The sequence below is a fragment of the Argiope bruennichi genome, chromosome 6, assembly GCF_947563725.1.
Source record: "Argiope bruennichi chromosome 6, qqArgBrue1.1, whole genome shotgun sequence".
NCBI lineage: Eukaryota > Metazoa > Arthropoda > Arachnida > Araneae > Araneidae > Argiope > Argiope bruennichi.
The window spans coordinates 100,518,151-100,535,648 of NC_079156.1; the positions used below are offsets into that span (position 1 = coordinate 100,518,151).

Consider the following 17,498-nt stretch of genomic DNA (forward strand, 5'->3'; position numbering starts at 1 on the left):
CATCTTTGATTCTTGAAATTTAATGTGAACTTAATCTATGAGATTTTAATAATATCCTCAAATTTTAGACATTTTAGATTCAAATTATGTTTCCTCGTCTCTGAATGAAATAACTGGAATGCTGTAGGAGTGAAATTTGGCATGTGATTATTAACATCATTGTGTTAAACATCTGAAGAAATCCATTGAAAAGAAATCTACCAATCCATTTGTCCATACGTAAATGAAAAATCTAACTCAAAAATACAACTAGCTAAATAGGTATTATATTATACGCGATTTTATTATCAAAATTTTTAAGCTATGTTAAATTTTGGAAAACATTCATAGAATGATTGATTTCCCTTCGTGCACGTGTGAATGAATAGCTGGAAAACATGACAGTGGTAGACAATTAAAAATTTGGTGTTCGATGTTGACTCACAAATTGCAGATCTATTTCAAATTTTAGATTTAGTCTGCTAAAGTGAAAGCATTCAATATGCTTTCTCGATTACGTTTTATTCCATGAACGAAGTTCAAAATTTTGTCTGTAGGAGAAATACATTGAAAGGGACTTTTCTTTCTTTCTTTCTTTTTTTTGTGAAATTATCTCCATTTGAAAAATTTTGTTCTGAAGCTAGCAAGGAATCATAGCATTTCTTTTCAGCTCCATTCCCTAAAAAAATTAGCAAAATGGTATCTTTTTCTTCTTCCCGATGCATGTCACATTATTTTGTCATGGCGTTTCACCGCATGTTTAGTCGACATTTTTGGTGTTAAGTATGTTAATTTCCCATATAACTATATTAAAGTTGTGAAATCAGTTCACAACTGGGAAAAAACTATATATTTTAATATAATAAGGTTTATACAATAGCATATTATCTGAAAAATTCTTCATACGACAGGTATGATGCAAAACCGCTATAATATACAAAATATTAGATATGGAGCCACAAATTTTGGCATGTAGTTATTTCTTGTGTAGCATGGGCTCAATAAAACGATATTTTTACAAATATTTAATTATATTTTTAATTAAAAATTAACGCAAATATTATGCCCACAAAAAGAAAGTTTTTATACACTACTTTGAAACTAAAAAAAAGCAATGCCCATTCAATTTTTTCTCTAATTTTTGGGGATTTAAAAAAAAATTGAAAAATAATTTACAATAACGCTTTTATTTGCCTTAGTTTCATAGGGATAAAATTTTGAATCTCCCTTATTTTACGTATTCTTCTTAATTTTATTTATCTTTTTTATTTTCCTTATCTTCAGTCAGAAGAGGTCGAAATTTATTACTAGCATTATGATGCTTCTGAAAAATTTATTTTTTGAATTTTAAAACACTATAATTATGACAAACGTATAAACGTATGAAAACGTATACTACGAAGTTATTAATGAAAAAAGCAAAAATTTTGATTAATTCTCAATAAAATCTAATTACATTCCGATAAACCCTTTCTTATTGAATGCATGCTACTCCATAAGTAATTTTCTCTTAAAACGTGTGTGGACAAGAACTCATATCTTTCAAAGTTTTTTCTTTTTCTTTTTTTAATTTTCAGACGGCATTATCATTGTGTTCGTACAATAATATTCTTCGAAGTTACTAAGAAAAAATCAAAATTTTGATAAATTCCCAATAAAATCTAATCCTTTCTTATCGAATATCCGATACTCTGGAAATAATTTTCTGTTAAAATATGTATGGATAAAAACAGAAGTCTCCGAAAAACTTATTTTTTGACTTTTACAACGGTATAATCATGATTCTCATACAATAATTTCAGAAGTTATTAAAAAATTTTGAAGTATTTTCAATAAAATCTAATTAAACTTTCGATGAACCGTTTCTTATTGGATCCTTGTTATCCTAGAAATAATTTTTGGCCAAAAATGGCAGTTCCAGGTGCAACGATCTGCGCTGTAAGACGGTTTGGATGATTTTTGCATTTAAGTATCTAGTCATTTTCACTTAGTGTGCCGGTCTATAAAAGAATATCATATAAAAAAGATGTAATATTGACTATGTTCTAGGAAACTCGCATATTTTATTTACTTTAATTCGTACTGAAATTTTACATTTTATAAATTCGTTTCACTGATTTAATCACTACTTTATTTTATTTCACTCCTTTATATATTTATTTTTTCGATGATTAAAGAACTTTATTAGTTTAGTATCGGTTTATGCTATACATTAGGCATAACACTTCTTGTGACAGAAATTATAAAAATATTACTAAAAATTATAACCAAAAAACTATCTGAATTTGTTTTTTTCTCTTTACATACTGTCGCTTATAATTTAAGATAATGTATTACCTATTAACCATGCTTAGACTATATTTTATAGAAGCATATAGAAATCCTGGTAAACTTAGAAAAAATAACTCTGTGATTTAAACAATAGAAATGAAGTATTTTTATACATCTCTTATTGATTTTAGACGTATAAAAATACTAGACGTTTTCTTTTTTGATATAATTATAAATATATTTATTGAATCCAACATCTGGATCGCATATTCGCTATTCTGCACAAGCTAGTCTACCTATAGTTATGATGTAAAGAAAGTATTTTTTTTCTCCGTAAAGTATCACTGTGATTTGTAAATATTGTAATAAATTTAAAAATATGTATATATTGTTTCTATATATTTTATATGTCTTGTTAAACTTTTATATCGACTTATTTAATTCTTGAACGTAATTTTTAAAAGCAGATTATACAAAATTTCTATTATTCGACTTGCTTTACGAGAAATGTCGTTGTATGCAATTTGTAATCGTCGTTGGTTCGGTTTGCAGGAATGAAATAATGTTATGTGAATCTACAGCAATTCATTTTTAACGTGCTGCCATCTAGTTATTTTAATTTTAAATAAATACACTTTTTCAAAATTTACGCATCAAGGATGATCTATTTGAATGTTTTGGTTAGTTTCATTCCAAGAAAGAAGTAAGAACTTAAATGAACGATAAAAAATGTGACAAAGTGAAATTATTATTTTTAGTATTCTGTTATTCTTTTTTTTTTTTTTGATCTACTAAAATTGAATAGATGCTATTATTCAAATTTTATGGTTGGTTGCTTCATAATAAGGGAAAGGGGGAAGGAAATGAAATAATAAATTGTGAAATCTCCATTAGTGGAAGTAGAGTATAATAGAATGTTGAATTACGAGATCCTTTTATTAGAAAAGCACATGAAGCCAAATACAAAGGTATTGAAATGCTTTATTTAGCAATATTTAAATTCTTAATGACATTTTTTTGTGAATGGGATTTTGACGAGAATGAATAGCCATGACCTAAAATAATGCTTATGTGAGCAGACATTTAGTGGGACCAATTGAATGCATTGATAAATGTTTGAATCTTAAAATATGCGGCAAGTTTTCAAAATTATTGTTTCACTTCAAGACATTGTTTATTTGCCTTAGTAGTTCGAGAGGGTTTCCAACATGGCATTTTTCAACCAAGATTGAATAAGATTAAACGAAACATTAAAATTCTAACTAAAAGGGGGAAAAAAACTAACTGGTTTTGAAAAAGTTCTGATCTTGAAAAGGTTTAGATATTAGTTAGGCATTGATAAAAACTTTAAAAGAACTCAGATAATAAAAAGAAATGGTTTGAGTATTAAAAGATTATATATAATCTTTAATATAATGGTTATAACCATTTCAATTAAGGAATTGATTTATATTCAAAAATATTTATAAATTATAAAAATTAAGAATGAAAAATGATTCAAAATGAAAACGAAAATAAACAACGGGATCTTAATTCTAAACTATCAACATCCAATAAACCTTACAACACTTAAAAAAATATATGAATATGAAATCTCAAATCAAACTTCAGAGTTATGTGCAATGAAAGGTGCAATAAAAAAAATTTCTGGATTTTTGTCATTTTTAGGGGCACTGAATTTGCAACTTTGGTGAATACTGATCAATCAACATTCCTCCAAATACATAATAAATATTTTACTATTGAATTAATATAGAATTCATGTTTGCATATTTGCCTTATTTGAGAAGAGAGTTAAATAATTTTTTAAGTAAATCAAACTTACCAAATCAAAAACATTTCAGCTATTAATGATATGAGCAAATGCATAAACTAGATATATTAATATCAATCCATATTTGCAATTATAAGAGAAATGGTAGAGAATATATAATATTTTCTAATAAGGAAGTAGTCAATATGTTTTTATACCCAGCCTGAAAAAAATAAATAACAGGAATTAACTTTCAAATTTACCAACAGATGGCAGCACGAATTCAAACTTGCATTTAAGATTTAGTTTGTTGTAGCAGTGCAGTAAACGGCAATCGGCTCTTATACAATGGGGTTTTGGCGATCATAAGTGTGTTTTATAACACAAACTATTTAAAATTTCATTTATATTCAGTTTCTGTTTCCATTATTCATAGTTTTGTTTAGTTCAGTTCCGCTTAAGTCCTATTTTTGAAGTTACAAAATTTGCATTTTGGGTAGTCTTGTTAAACTCTGTTTGAATGACAAAGAGAAAAAAATAGTTCAAGTACCCTACCTCCACATTTTCATCCTCATACCATACCAACATCAATGCCAACAGATTAGGACAAATTAATTATTGCAGCTTCGGAAGGATATCAGACTTTCTTCAAACTGCCACTGAAATTCTCGCTTTATTTTCAGTTATTTTTTTAGCTTATTGTAGGCTTAGACAAATCCAATTTCTCACGAAGCTCCTTAAATTAAGAATCATTAAAATTTTTGAAGTATCGTAAAAACAGGAAGAATCGGCAATTATATTAACCATGAAAATGCCGATTCTCTATCTTGTTGTTCAGAAATGTTGCTTGAAATATAACTTCATTCAGGTTGTTTTATTTATTATCTTTACTCACAATATATCATTTTCGTTTTTATTGAAATGCTTAAAACGGAACAAATACCAAATACAAATACTGGCTAAACTGGATTATTGTACGGCTGAGGAATGTACAATGAATCAAAAATAGAAAATTAGACAAGGGCAAGAATTCTAGCGGTTCCCATAGCGTATAATAAACGCACTGTTACCAATGACCGACGAACTACATGCTGATTGTATTATGATCTGAAGTTTAGACAGAAATGAGGGATTTCTGAAGAATGTAGAAGTCTGATCATGAAACCTTGAAGGTAGAGCGGAGAAGGCCAATCAGCAGTGAGGAGGTGTGGCTAGTGTCTTGATTTTCTTTGGTGGTAGAAGAAATCTTGGAGGCTATGGAGTGGAGGTGGTGGCTGGATAGATTGCATTCCAAGCTATACCAATCAGGAGACTGGAATCAGACAATACGGGTGCAGTTTAAGTGTTGTGTTTTTTCTTGGAGCCAAGCATCGAAGAGTTTGAGGAGCTTTTTATATTTATTATTAGCGTTTTTACTAAGTTATCATTTGTAGAATATCAGGGAATTTTTTTTGACTTGTTCCTTGATTTCTCTTAGGTTGTTTTAATGGATTTTTGGAACCCTTTCAGCGGGTATAAGATAGGCTGCTGTTTCTGCATAGGTAATTTGAGCTGGAATGGAGGACTCATTTGCCTTCTGGCTAGAGAGGGCAATCTTTTCAAGGCATACCACTTTAGCCATTTCGTGCACTGGATATGGTGGAAGAAAGCTGTGTTTTCGCAGCGCTCTGATCTCCAAAACCTGTTCACGAATTACCATTCACGTTCTCAAGGAATTTAGTATTTAATCCGAAGACGTCAAAACAATGCCAAGCTGGTTCTTATTATAATCAGTGTTTGGGAGGCTCAAGAGTGGTTTCTTCACCACGACGGATTGCAACTCCCTTTTTATTTGGCGGACAACCGGATACAGGAAGGCGCCACGATGGCGTCAGCAAAGGATAGCTGGCTGGCTGGTTGGTTTCGGAATTCTTAACAATGATTTTGAGACAAAAGGGACCCACTTAGAATGTTCCCAGAAAAACACGCCTTAACAGCAAACGTATCAAATTTCAAAAGATAATAATACCTAACAATTCCGCAAGGATAACACCAAATTTAACAATTCCCCAAGGATTACACCAAACTTAACAATTCCGCAAAATTCCTGAGGATGATGGTAGTCATACTTAAGAAAGAACTACACAACAAATATGGTAAGTGGCATGATTCTATCTTGAGCTTACCTATTAATGTTTTTGATAAAAAATTTATAGTGTTTAAACAAAAGCCTTATTAAAAGTTAATATTGAGAATCGTGTTGATTGCATTGTTAATAAAATGATTTTAGATGTTGAAAATGAATAATAGTCAGTTATATCCTCTAGAATGCTAAGTAGATGAAAACAAAAAAATTATTGCCAGCAGCCGAATTTTGATATTGCTATTAATAATTATGCAAGTAGGCACCGAATCAGAATTGCAAATCAGACGGTAGTAAGGCACAAATCAATAACATTGATCTTTCTGATAATTGTTGTTTTTGAAAGTGTTATGTATAATTTTTCTGAAGTTCCTGATACTTATTAAAATTTAATAGACAGGATAGCAATGATTGTATTAATAATGAAAAGATTTTAGATGGTGAAATGAATGATGATTATACCCCCAAGAGTACTAGTGGTAATTAAGAGAACTGATATGCAATACTATAATTTAAATGCTAAGCTGACTGAAAATATTAATGATTATAATCTGCTTTGTGAGGAAAATGATAAAACTTTTAACACATATGGTGTTAGTAATATTAATAATAAATCTGATGAAAATGAAGTATCTATGCAGCAGAACTGTGATATTGTTAAAAATAATTGTGTTGGTATGGCACCGAACCAGAATTGCAAAGCAAACGGTAGTAATGTAAAAGTTGTATTGTTGTTTCTGATAGTGTGTTGTGTAATTTTTCTTCTCTATCTAATAGTACTAATCATAAGAAAGACAATGCAAATCTAAATAACAGTAGAAAATTTAAAGTAAACGAGCGTACATCTTGTAGTGGATGGTCAATATGACTGTTAAGATTAAGGGCCCAAGAAAGAGACTAATGCCAACAAAAGCTATATAAATAAAATCAAACTAAAGGAAGGCATTGAAGTCAACACAAAGATAGATAGAAAACCTAATATAGAATTCATCCCCAATAAGAAAGACAATAGTGAATCAGGCATACTCATCGAAACAAATTTGATCCTCATAACCAAGTTGACGGCAGTATATCTGAGAAATGTCCCCATAGTGCTATATATGAATATAGTCCATAGTGCTAAAAAAACTGCTTATAAGAAAATTCTTAAGAGCGCAACACAATCTAAAACGCTAAATATGAAACTAAAGAAATAGTAGGAGATTTTATAGAAATATATTTCGGCAATGTTTATTGCCGGAGAAATTAACGCGAAGCATACAAAATGGAACTGTACATCTAATTGTAAACTAGGCGTCCAGCTAAATAATTTCGCAAATTAAACAAATGCCAAAATCGTTGCGCATGATGAACCGACACACCACTCGACAGTAAGAAACTCGATTATAGATCTTGCTTTGGTTAGAGATATTATTATTTTACTTTATTTTTACTTATAATGAAGATGAACGTCCGTGTGCTGATGCTCTGCATGGCAGACCATTTGACCTAAAGCTACCAAACTTGACACATACATACTTTGGAGGGTGGGAAAGTGCACCAAAAAACGATTTTGTATTTTGAGATTTAAATTACGTGATGATATCCGGAGACATTCTAGTAGATTGTAGCTGTTGGTTTCTTTATAAAGGACTCGATTTGAAGAAGTTTACACTGAATATTTGTTGACAATTTACTGTTTTCTTAACTTTTAGTAGTAATATTTTTGGGGGAGACAGTTTTCAGTCTGAAATTTTTCATCTGACTTATTTTAATTATTTAAAGATCATTTTTCCAGTTATAACTTAATTTCGTCTGAATTGGCTTTCTTCTGGAGCTTCTTCAATGATTTGCTTTTTGTTATCTAGAAATTCATTTATATTGACTCTTGATTATTTAGTTGGGGGTTAAATAACGATGTGTTGTTGCTGTTGCTTATCCCCCTTAGTTTGAATTGGAGTTCAATCCTAGTCCAAGACATCTGGTAAATAAGGATGCAGTAGCTTCTGAGGGTAAGGATCTTTGAGCACCGAAGGGCAGAAGTCTGATTTTAGCTCATATGAAGATGACTCTCACAGATTCGCTTGCACAACCCCTTTTCACAGTGCGGCTCTTCTGTCACCTCACATATAGAGCACAGTGTAAAGAGAAACCATGCCCAAACGAGGATTCGAACCCCGGACGCCCAGATCATAGCGAAGGCGCACTACCCCTAGGCCAGGAAACTGGCATAACTATGTCTAAATAACAGCATTTGTTGATACCTTTCAGATAGAGATGGACTATTTCTTATAAAATAAACTTGTAATTGTTTTCCAGTAAAATGTTTATTATAGCAGGAATTTTATTTGGAATTTCTGTGGCATCCATTTCCTCAGTATGGAAGATTGCATATGAATAGTTTGAGCAGATTTGGAAATCTTTTTTCTTTGCAGATTTTTTACAAATGGTTTATGGTTGAAAGTCGTTCTTGATTTCATTTAAAATTTCTTATTTTTAAATTATAACTTTGTTGGAAGATTGTGGTGGAGTGAATCATTCTAGTGAAGAGCTATTGAAGCTTTGAGTAAACTTGAAGAACAGTGTGTTTTTGTTTGGGAATTCTGGATTATTCATGGTGCAGGAGGAATTTGAATCTGCATCTGTCATGTCTACCCAGGATGTTGAATTATGTGATTCTTCAAAGTAAAAAAGAGGGTGGTGTCATCTGGTTTTCTTCTATGGAAGGAGGGTGATTTAGGAGTGCTTGTGTTTGCATTCGAAGCAAGATCTTAAGGTTTTTTGCCTGCAAGTGGGGCAAATTACTTTTTCGAATGTTACTTTATGGAATCCTTCCCTTGCCACATGCTATGACAGTTCAGAAGTAAAATCCGGGAAAAATGGTTACATATACCTTCTAAATTTTGTTTTTGACATGCATTATTCAAAAAGAGATAAACCGGTAATAAATTAAGCAATGAATTGCCTCCTACGGTTGTCTAGTTATTAATGATTTCTTTTTCAAACATAACAGAATTACAGATAAGCTCACTCTAAAGACGTTGTAGAAAACAGTTTAGCTAATGTTACGAATTTTAATCGCATTTCTAACGTAGGTGTAACAAGAAAACGTGATAAGTCCTCTAATTAAATACTGCAATTAAAGGTATAAAGTCCTTTAAGAAAGCAATTTACCTTATGTTCATGAAATGAATTATATTTTTTATCTTAGATGTTATAATAAAAGGAAAATTTTATCTTAGATATCCTTTAGAAAAACGGTTGTTTATGTTGATGAATCATAGCCCGCTTTTAAGTGATGTGGTAGAAAATGTGGAAGTTTTCTGAGAAAGCAGACAGCCTTATGTTTCGAAGCCGAGACAGATTTCTATTCTTGCAATGCAATGTAAGGTGTCACATTTAACATTCATCAGAGCCCTTGACACAAGGATCCTTATTCAAGGATATAATCCTTGGCTTCTAAAGCTAGGCAAAATAGAATTAGAATCACCGCCACAGATGGAACTAAGAAGGCATCTTAATTATAAATAATGTGTGGAATTTATTAAAACATATTCCGCGCAAAACGTTAAATGCATTACATTGATATTGATGATTCCTAATCTTATTTCTATCGATTACTAAAAGACAAAAACAAATTTGTTTTATTAATGAAAAACAAAAGTTTGACTTTTTCTATTCTGATGAAAGTTTCCAAAATCTAATCTTATGAAAGTTTCAAAAATGGTACAATGATTAAGTATACATATAATAGTTTTAAACGTTTTTCTTATTTTCTATAATTATTAGAATATTTTCAAACTGATTTGCTATAATAAGGCCAAGAAAAAATAAGTAAATGAAATCGGTTATATCTTTTGTTTGAACATTTTTATCTGCATTTCTAAAGAATTTTTGTTTGACGAAAATTAGCTTATGAGCATTGATGATTGACCCTTCGGAATCTGAATTCGCAGTATATACTATAATGGATTAAAATTTTATTTCCATTTTTCTCATAACATTTAAGATTATATATGATTCAAATTCTGACTGTTCTAAGTAATTAAAGATAAAAGGTGTTTAGCAATTCCATCCCATAACAGCAAATTCTGATGTAAGAACAGTAGATTCTTCAAATGTTCTTTAGCTCACTGTACATCAGAATATTTCGAATCCGATTTCTAGTAGTTTCATGCATACATTGAAATTAAATTCCATTAAAGAAAAATCGTATTTCTTTGTCCGTATCGAGAATATCGGGCTAACAGTTTATCCCTAATCAAAGGGAAATACAAAAATTGACTTTCTTCTAATTCCTTCTTGTATATTTTTAAATTCCATTTTTCGTCTTTCTTAATTTATCTTATTTTGTTTTATGTTTTAGCCGTTTTATTTAAACATCCATGCTAAAAAAACCTTCCTCCCACACATCTTTTAATATTTTTTAACTCAATCTTTCATTTCAATTCAATTTATATATTTAAAATTCAGGAAAACCATAGAGCCATTCCACTGATTTGATTTCACACATTTTTATTGCGAGTGAAATCTCATGAGCCCCTATAAACGCAACAATAGTTGCCACTTCCCACCAGACCCTATCCATTTATTTGCCATTTTAATAATTTAGTTACCAATTCCATTGCCCACTCTATTTTAGAGAGAAAAATACAAATACGTATTCGCTGTATATTGAGCTTTAGAAAATAATAATGAAGGATTTCCCCAGCATCAATCATTGCATTGATTTCGCTAGTTTTAATTTCGAATGAAAGCTAAGGATCCTGTATATGTCATTAATGGTCTCATGTTTTATACTATTTCCTTTTTTCGGGGGAATCTCAAAACCACTGTTTCATTTTACATTCTTTACGAGTAAAAAAACTGCTCAAGCTCCTCTATATATCCTCTATCTCCTTCCATATATCCAAAGCCCATTTCTCATATTTTATTTCATTTGAAGGCAGATCATGTTTAGATATATCTACAATGATCAAATGATTGTTTCTTCCCTCTGTTGTTGAAAGATATATCAAAATAAAATTAGAACAAAGCCTACCAACCTGAACAAATGAAGCGATTTCGTCTATTAATTTGTTCACTTCTCCTTAAAAACAAGCAGGAGTGATCTTCTTAAAGTTTTCTCGTATCTCTCTAATAAACTTGTCATGCCAGAGAACGCCTTACATGGCATTGGCGTACAATAGTCACGAAATATTAACTTTTGGAGAGAATTTAGCATTTTTTCTTAATCTTTTCGGCTTAGTTTTTACTTAATTGGAAAATTATTTGGCGATTAATCCCTGACATATGAATAATAATATTTAAAAATTGAATTTGTATTTCAGAAATGTGATTTTAAACCGATTGAAACAAAAATTTAATACAAAACTGCATTTATAGTTAAAAATTACTAAACGAAAATCGATATATTTAAGCCATTGCGCTTTTGAATTATCACATTTACTTATTTCTGAAAGTACAGACCAACAGACAGCCATTTCGAAGTCGGATTTGGCTCAAAATGGCCCAGGTGTCTATACTATAGATTTTAAAGCTATATACCGAATTTTATCTATCTATCTCTCTTCGTTTTGTAATTATTGTGTATCTACTTATATTCGAAGAGTAGGACAGATGGCATTCCTCTGAACAGATTTTATTCAATATTTGATAAAATTCTGCAAATTTAGCGTAAAGACCGTATACCAAATTTCAACTGTCTAGCTCAAAGTATTTTTGAGTTAACTCTGTCACAGACTGACGAAAAGAAATTTTTCAACAATTTGTTTCTAGAACTGAAGGAGGTGTGAAACGTGGACATTCGTCAAAATCTCGAGTTCGAATTCTTTGACGATTAATATACTTTCTTTATACTACGAATACAAAAAAATAATAATAAATCAGAATATTACAGGTTTATTATATAACTGTTAGTAAAAATAGTGCTTTCATTTAATATGATTTGTTTTATCACACCAGCTAAAAGTATGGCATCACATTTGATTGACATTGCTTAATTATTGTTATTCATATGGCGGGTGAAAAACTAGATATAAAAAGCTGCTAATTATTTAGAAATATATGGTTGTTTTCAAGAAAAATATACAAACTCCTCTTTTAATATTAATAAAAATCAGAATTCTTTAAAGTGGGAAATTAAATGTAAAAATATAGATGTAATAAATTTTAAGCTATGAGACTGCGTTTGGGATAAATTTTAAAAAATGAAAAATATTTTCAAAATAAAAAAAACAAAGTAGCAAAGTAGTAAAAGTTTAAAAAAAAATTGAAGAAAAGGATCTTTTTGTCTAAAAAAAGGCACAAAGCAAAAATCATTTAGTTTTGAAGTTTATAAAATGATTTGCTTAAAATTTTGAAAAAAAGGTATTAAAAATAAACCGTATTTCTATCCATTCCTTAAATAATGGGATAACTAATAAATAAAAGGAAATTTTCAATTTTTTTACACATTGTGAAGTTCTAAAACAACTATAAAATATTTCTAAATGAATTTATTGCTTATTCTCTAGTTCAGAAACTGCAAAACATATTAAGAAATTTTTATACCGAATTTGAACAAAAAATATGCTTTAGATTTTAATTTATAAGATTTGTCTAGTCAGAAAATTCTATCAAAGATTGAAATTTGGGAAAATAGCATCTAAAAATGTAAAATAGCTTTAAAAATGTAAATAGCATAGTAAATTCAAATTTAAAAAAAACAGTGTAACTTCCCAAAACAATAGGCTTAGAAACAAATTCTCAAGATTTTATAAAGAAACCTGTTCAAATATTAAGAACATTAAATAAAAAAATCATAATTCCTCAAAAAAATTCACTATTTAACGTAGTCGCCTTCCCTAAATAGAAAATTTTACTATCTTTTTAAAACTTTTCATCGTTAAAATAACGAATCAATACTTTTTCATATTAGACAATATATATTATGTATTTTTCTTTCATTTATATAATTTATTTCAAAGTCATTTAAAAAAATTCTAGCACGATTTCAAGGACTTCACATTTTCGCACAATTTCAAGGTTTGAGAAGATTGTTTGCGCATTTTCACCCGTTTCCAATGTTCCACTTAACGAGGTCAAATTTTTTGTTTGAATATCATTAAATAAATGAACTATTTCCATTATGTAACGGGGAATTTGAAAATACGCATATTATTCGCTTATGAAACAAAAACGCACAACGAAAGTGAAAAAATGAAAAAATAATTGGAAACTCTTTATATAATTTGATTATCAGAAAGGGGGAAAAGCATTTCAAATCACATTATGTTAATTTAATGTAAAATAATTTATACACTCTTGAAGCTTAAACTAGCTTTCTGAAATAAATGATAAAATTTCATTTCGCTAGTTTTTTAGCTTGATGAATGCTTTTTAAAAAATTTTTAACAATAGGTTATGCAAAATACCTCAAATCGATATAAGTAGAAATTATTTAATCGAATATAAAAAACGATAAATGTAATGCTAGGATGCTTTAGAAATTATGATAACAATTTTAACTTATTTATATAAGAAATTCAAAGAAAGTATTGTAACCGTCAAAAAATTCGAAATCAGGAAATTAACGAATCTTTACGTTTAAAATCTTCCCAAGTTCTAAAAACGAAATTTTGGATTTACTTTTGAATATGATAACTGACAGTTGACGATGAGTTCAGTTATGATCTGTCAATTTCTATGTACTGCTCAATGAAATCTAAACACCGCTAATTTATCTGCCTATCTGTTTCAAGTACAAATGCAAATTATGATTACAAAATACAAAAAGTTAGACAAACAAAATTTGATGCATGATCTAAAATGTAAATATTTATCAAATTTTGGACAAAGATTGACCATGTGTTGATTTGCATTTTCGTACTGCTTATGAACGTAGTAACTCGCCGGCGACCTGGCATAGGGGTAGCGCGTCTTCCCTGCAATCTGGGCGTCCTGATTCGGGCATGGTTGTTCTCTTCCCTGTGTTATATCTGTAGTGTGTGAAACAGTCCCCTTATGAAAAGGGGTTCTGCAAGCGAATGTGTGTGTCAACTTCATATGAGTTAGAATTCAGACTTCTGCCTTCGGGTGCTCAGGGACCTTGACTCTTAGAAGCTACTGTAAGCTCGGCTTAAATCGCTGACAGTTCGTCGGCGGGCTTGTAGTAATGAGCCATAATAAACAACAACAACGTAGTAATTCACAAATGCAATGACTTAAATAAATCATATTCAGCATGTGATCTTGCAACTACAATTGGTCGAGAGCAAGACGTTCAAAATATATTTTCGCACGATAGATTCAATAAAAATGTGAGATTCACGCCAAAGTTCTATATTTCGTAACTATTATTCGGCAATGTCCTGCAAAGCATTCGCAGCCTTATCAGAGATTCACAAGTTTATCCGAGGAAAGGGGATGAGATAAATTTAATACGCACGTCAGCAATCGCTAATTTCTTTATACTTTTATCATTTTGGAAAAATAAATATATGTTAGTTTTTTCTACTTCAAAAAATATTCCTACTTAAGTTTAATAAAAAAAAATTAGAATTTTTTTATCATGAAAAGTTTTTTATAAATTAAGATATGGTTTTAAAGCAGAAGGTTAATTTCGGTAAAACAGGGTCACTTTTGGTAACTGTCAATGCGACACAATATATATATATATATATATATATATATATATATATATATATATATATACACACAAGACATTTTATTCTTTCAATGTAAGTTTCATGTTTTGAAGCATTAAAAATAGCATCCATAGAACTTGTATTAATATATGAAGTTTGACTGGCTTGATCTTAAAACTCTCCCAATTGTTTTAGTTTTTTCTTCTAAATAAATACCAAATATGTTCGACAATTTTTTTTCTAAAAAAAGAAGATTAAAAATTATTTTTTACATTGTCCTATAAAAGGAATTAATACTGTTTTTTGATGTCTGATTTTAATGTCACTGCTTTTTATATACTAATTCTTGTCTTCAAAAAGTTTCAATTTCTTGGGATTTTCGACTCATGAGGAGTCAATAATTGGACGATAATCGGACCCCTCACAGAAAAATCCCTGGTTTGAATCTCTGCTTGAAGTTGACCTTTGATAAAGTCTGCAGGCCGGATTCTTCATTTCCTTCAATTCTATTTTCCTCTCTTTTTTGAATTTTTAATTTGGTTAATTTGTGTTTCAGATGTGGTAATATTAGAGCTCTCTAAATCATTTATCCATGCATCTTTCTAAAAGTTTTACACTCAGGAAATATTTACTTTTTTAGTTAATTTCATAAAACATTACTTTAATTTTGTAGATTGCAGTTTCTGACTTTCTTTATATATACAAAAAGAATCTAATTTCCAACTTTCGCAGTTTTCGAAATATTTCATCTCAACAATACTATATCTAAAATATGTAAAAATTATTATTTTTACAGTTCCAAGAACTTTGATAAGCAACTTCTATTTTTCAAAGAACTTTATTTAGACATTTTCTTAATATCGAACTTTTTATTTTCATGAATTAAATAAAAGCTCCAAAAATGGTAAATAGTTTCGAAATAACAATAATTTTTAATGTGACATAGAGTTTATAAGATATCATTTTTAAATCTAACTTCCATAATTCCTTTTATTATTATCTTAACTACGAGTGAAATTTTTCCGAAACTATATTTTTAAATGGAAGTAAAAAAAAAGTTAAAAAGAAAATATAATATTGGATCCGGAATTCGATCGATTGTATCGATCAAAACATGCGATTAACATAATTTACAACCACGTTGCAAGATCTCGCTAATCCAATGGATAAGACGCCATTCGTTTTCCAACAACGATGCCAAGTTTGAATCTTACGGACAGCACAAATTCGAGACGTCGCAAATCGATGTTAGACGTAAGTCAAGCAATTTTGTAAAAGGTTAATAATTTGTTTTCATTTTCCTATAGGTAATTAAGACTAATTTTTGGAATATTTATAATAATGCGAAACTAATTTGTATAATAACAAGAAACTACTTTGTATAATATTGGAAAATGTATTGGGCAATATCGGGGCCTAATACTGATCAATATAAAAATTCTTATATTCATAAAATATACTGGATCAATATTGGGAAACAATATTTACACTATTGTTCTTCCGAAATTTGCAATATTATACAATATAGTGCGTGCTATATTATTAAATCTTGTTCCATTTGGCACTGACTTGACCATGAGGAATAAAAAGAGGCAGTTGAACAAAAGTATTTGAACAAGAAGAATATTTTGCAACAAGCATTTCATGCGTGACTTATGTTGTTGTTGTTTCTTATGGCACTTGCCATGGGCAAGCCCGCTGTACGAAGACAGCGATTTCAAGCTGGTGGAGGAGCGTCTCTTGTTTTTTTAGTAGCGCCAACTTGGGCCAAAAGGACTACTTTGCTACTCACGCATCACTCATTCGCTTGCACAATCCCTTTTTACAGGAGGGCACATTCACACATCTCACCGACAGAACAACCATGCCCAAACCGGGACTCGAACCCAAGACTCCGACATCACGTGGCAGATGCTCTACCCCTATGCCAGGACGCCGACCTACGAGTTAATGAATCCTCATAGTGAAAACGCCAAATATCAGATTGTTTTTTCCCGAGTCCTTTCACATAGAGAAACATTTTTTTTATATGTTTGATATTACCTCCTTTTTTTTTACAGTTGAAGTCATTTCCTGGGATCTTTTTTTTCCATATCCATCGTTTTTGCTTCCATTTATATCTATAATCCGGAATCTAGTTCATGTTTGTTCAGATTTGATAACGGGTTGTGAGATCATATTGTTAGGATGGAAACTCTACGATGATGTCTCAATGGCTACGATTTCCTAGAGTGGCTAAAACATATTAACAGGTACTGCGTTGTGAGTTGATATAAGTGTATTGTTGTTTGTTCAGATTTGATACATGTAGTGAGATTAGATTATTAAGTTGGAAATTCTACGATGATGTCCCGATGGCTACGATTTCCTAGAGCAGATAAAACATCTTAACAGATACTGCATCGTGAGTTGATGTATGTGTATTGTTGTTTGTTCAGATTTGATACATGTTGCGAGATTAGGTTATTAAAGTGAAAATTCTACTATGATGCCCCAATGGCTATGATTTCCTTGAGTGGCACAGAACTTCTTAATAGATACTGCATTTTGAATTGATGCATATGTAGTTTTACTTGTTGCGCAATTAACCTTCCAGTTTCTATTCAACAATTATTTTAAATTCAAAATAATTTATAACTTGAACAACAGATGCACTTCGTCACCAATATTTACTAGCTTCTTTTTACTTTCTTGAATAGATAGTATAGAGAAAGTATATTAATTGTCAAATAGTTCAAACTTCAGAGTTTGACGAATTTTTACATTT

At 30.2% G+C, this 17,498-nt stretch overlaps 1 protein-coding gene across 4 annotated transcripts in view; it reads left to right on the plus strand.

Annotated features, from left to right (window-relative positions):
• Positions 1-5,371: 5,371 nt before the first annotated feature.
• Positions 5,372-17,498, plus strand: part of LOC129972114 (cystathionine gamma-lyase-like) — a 132,441-nt gene continuing 120,314 nt past the window's right edge. For all 4 annotated transcript variants that reach the window (XR_008784830.1, XR_008784832.1, XR_008784831.1 and 1 more), the window contains exon 1: positions 5,372-6,138. Coding sequence is in view for 1 of the 4 variants with exons in the window: in XM_056086105.1 (XP_055942080.1) it covers positions 6,096-6,138 (43 nt within the window). In the remaining 3 variants the exon portion in view is untranslated. The remainder of the gene's footprint in view (positions 6,139-17,498) is intronic.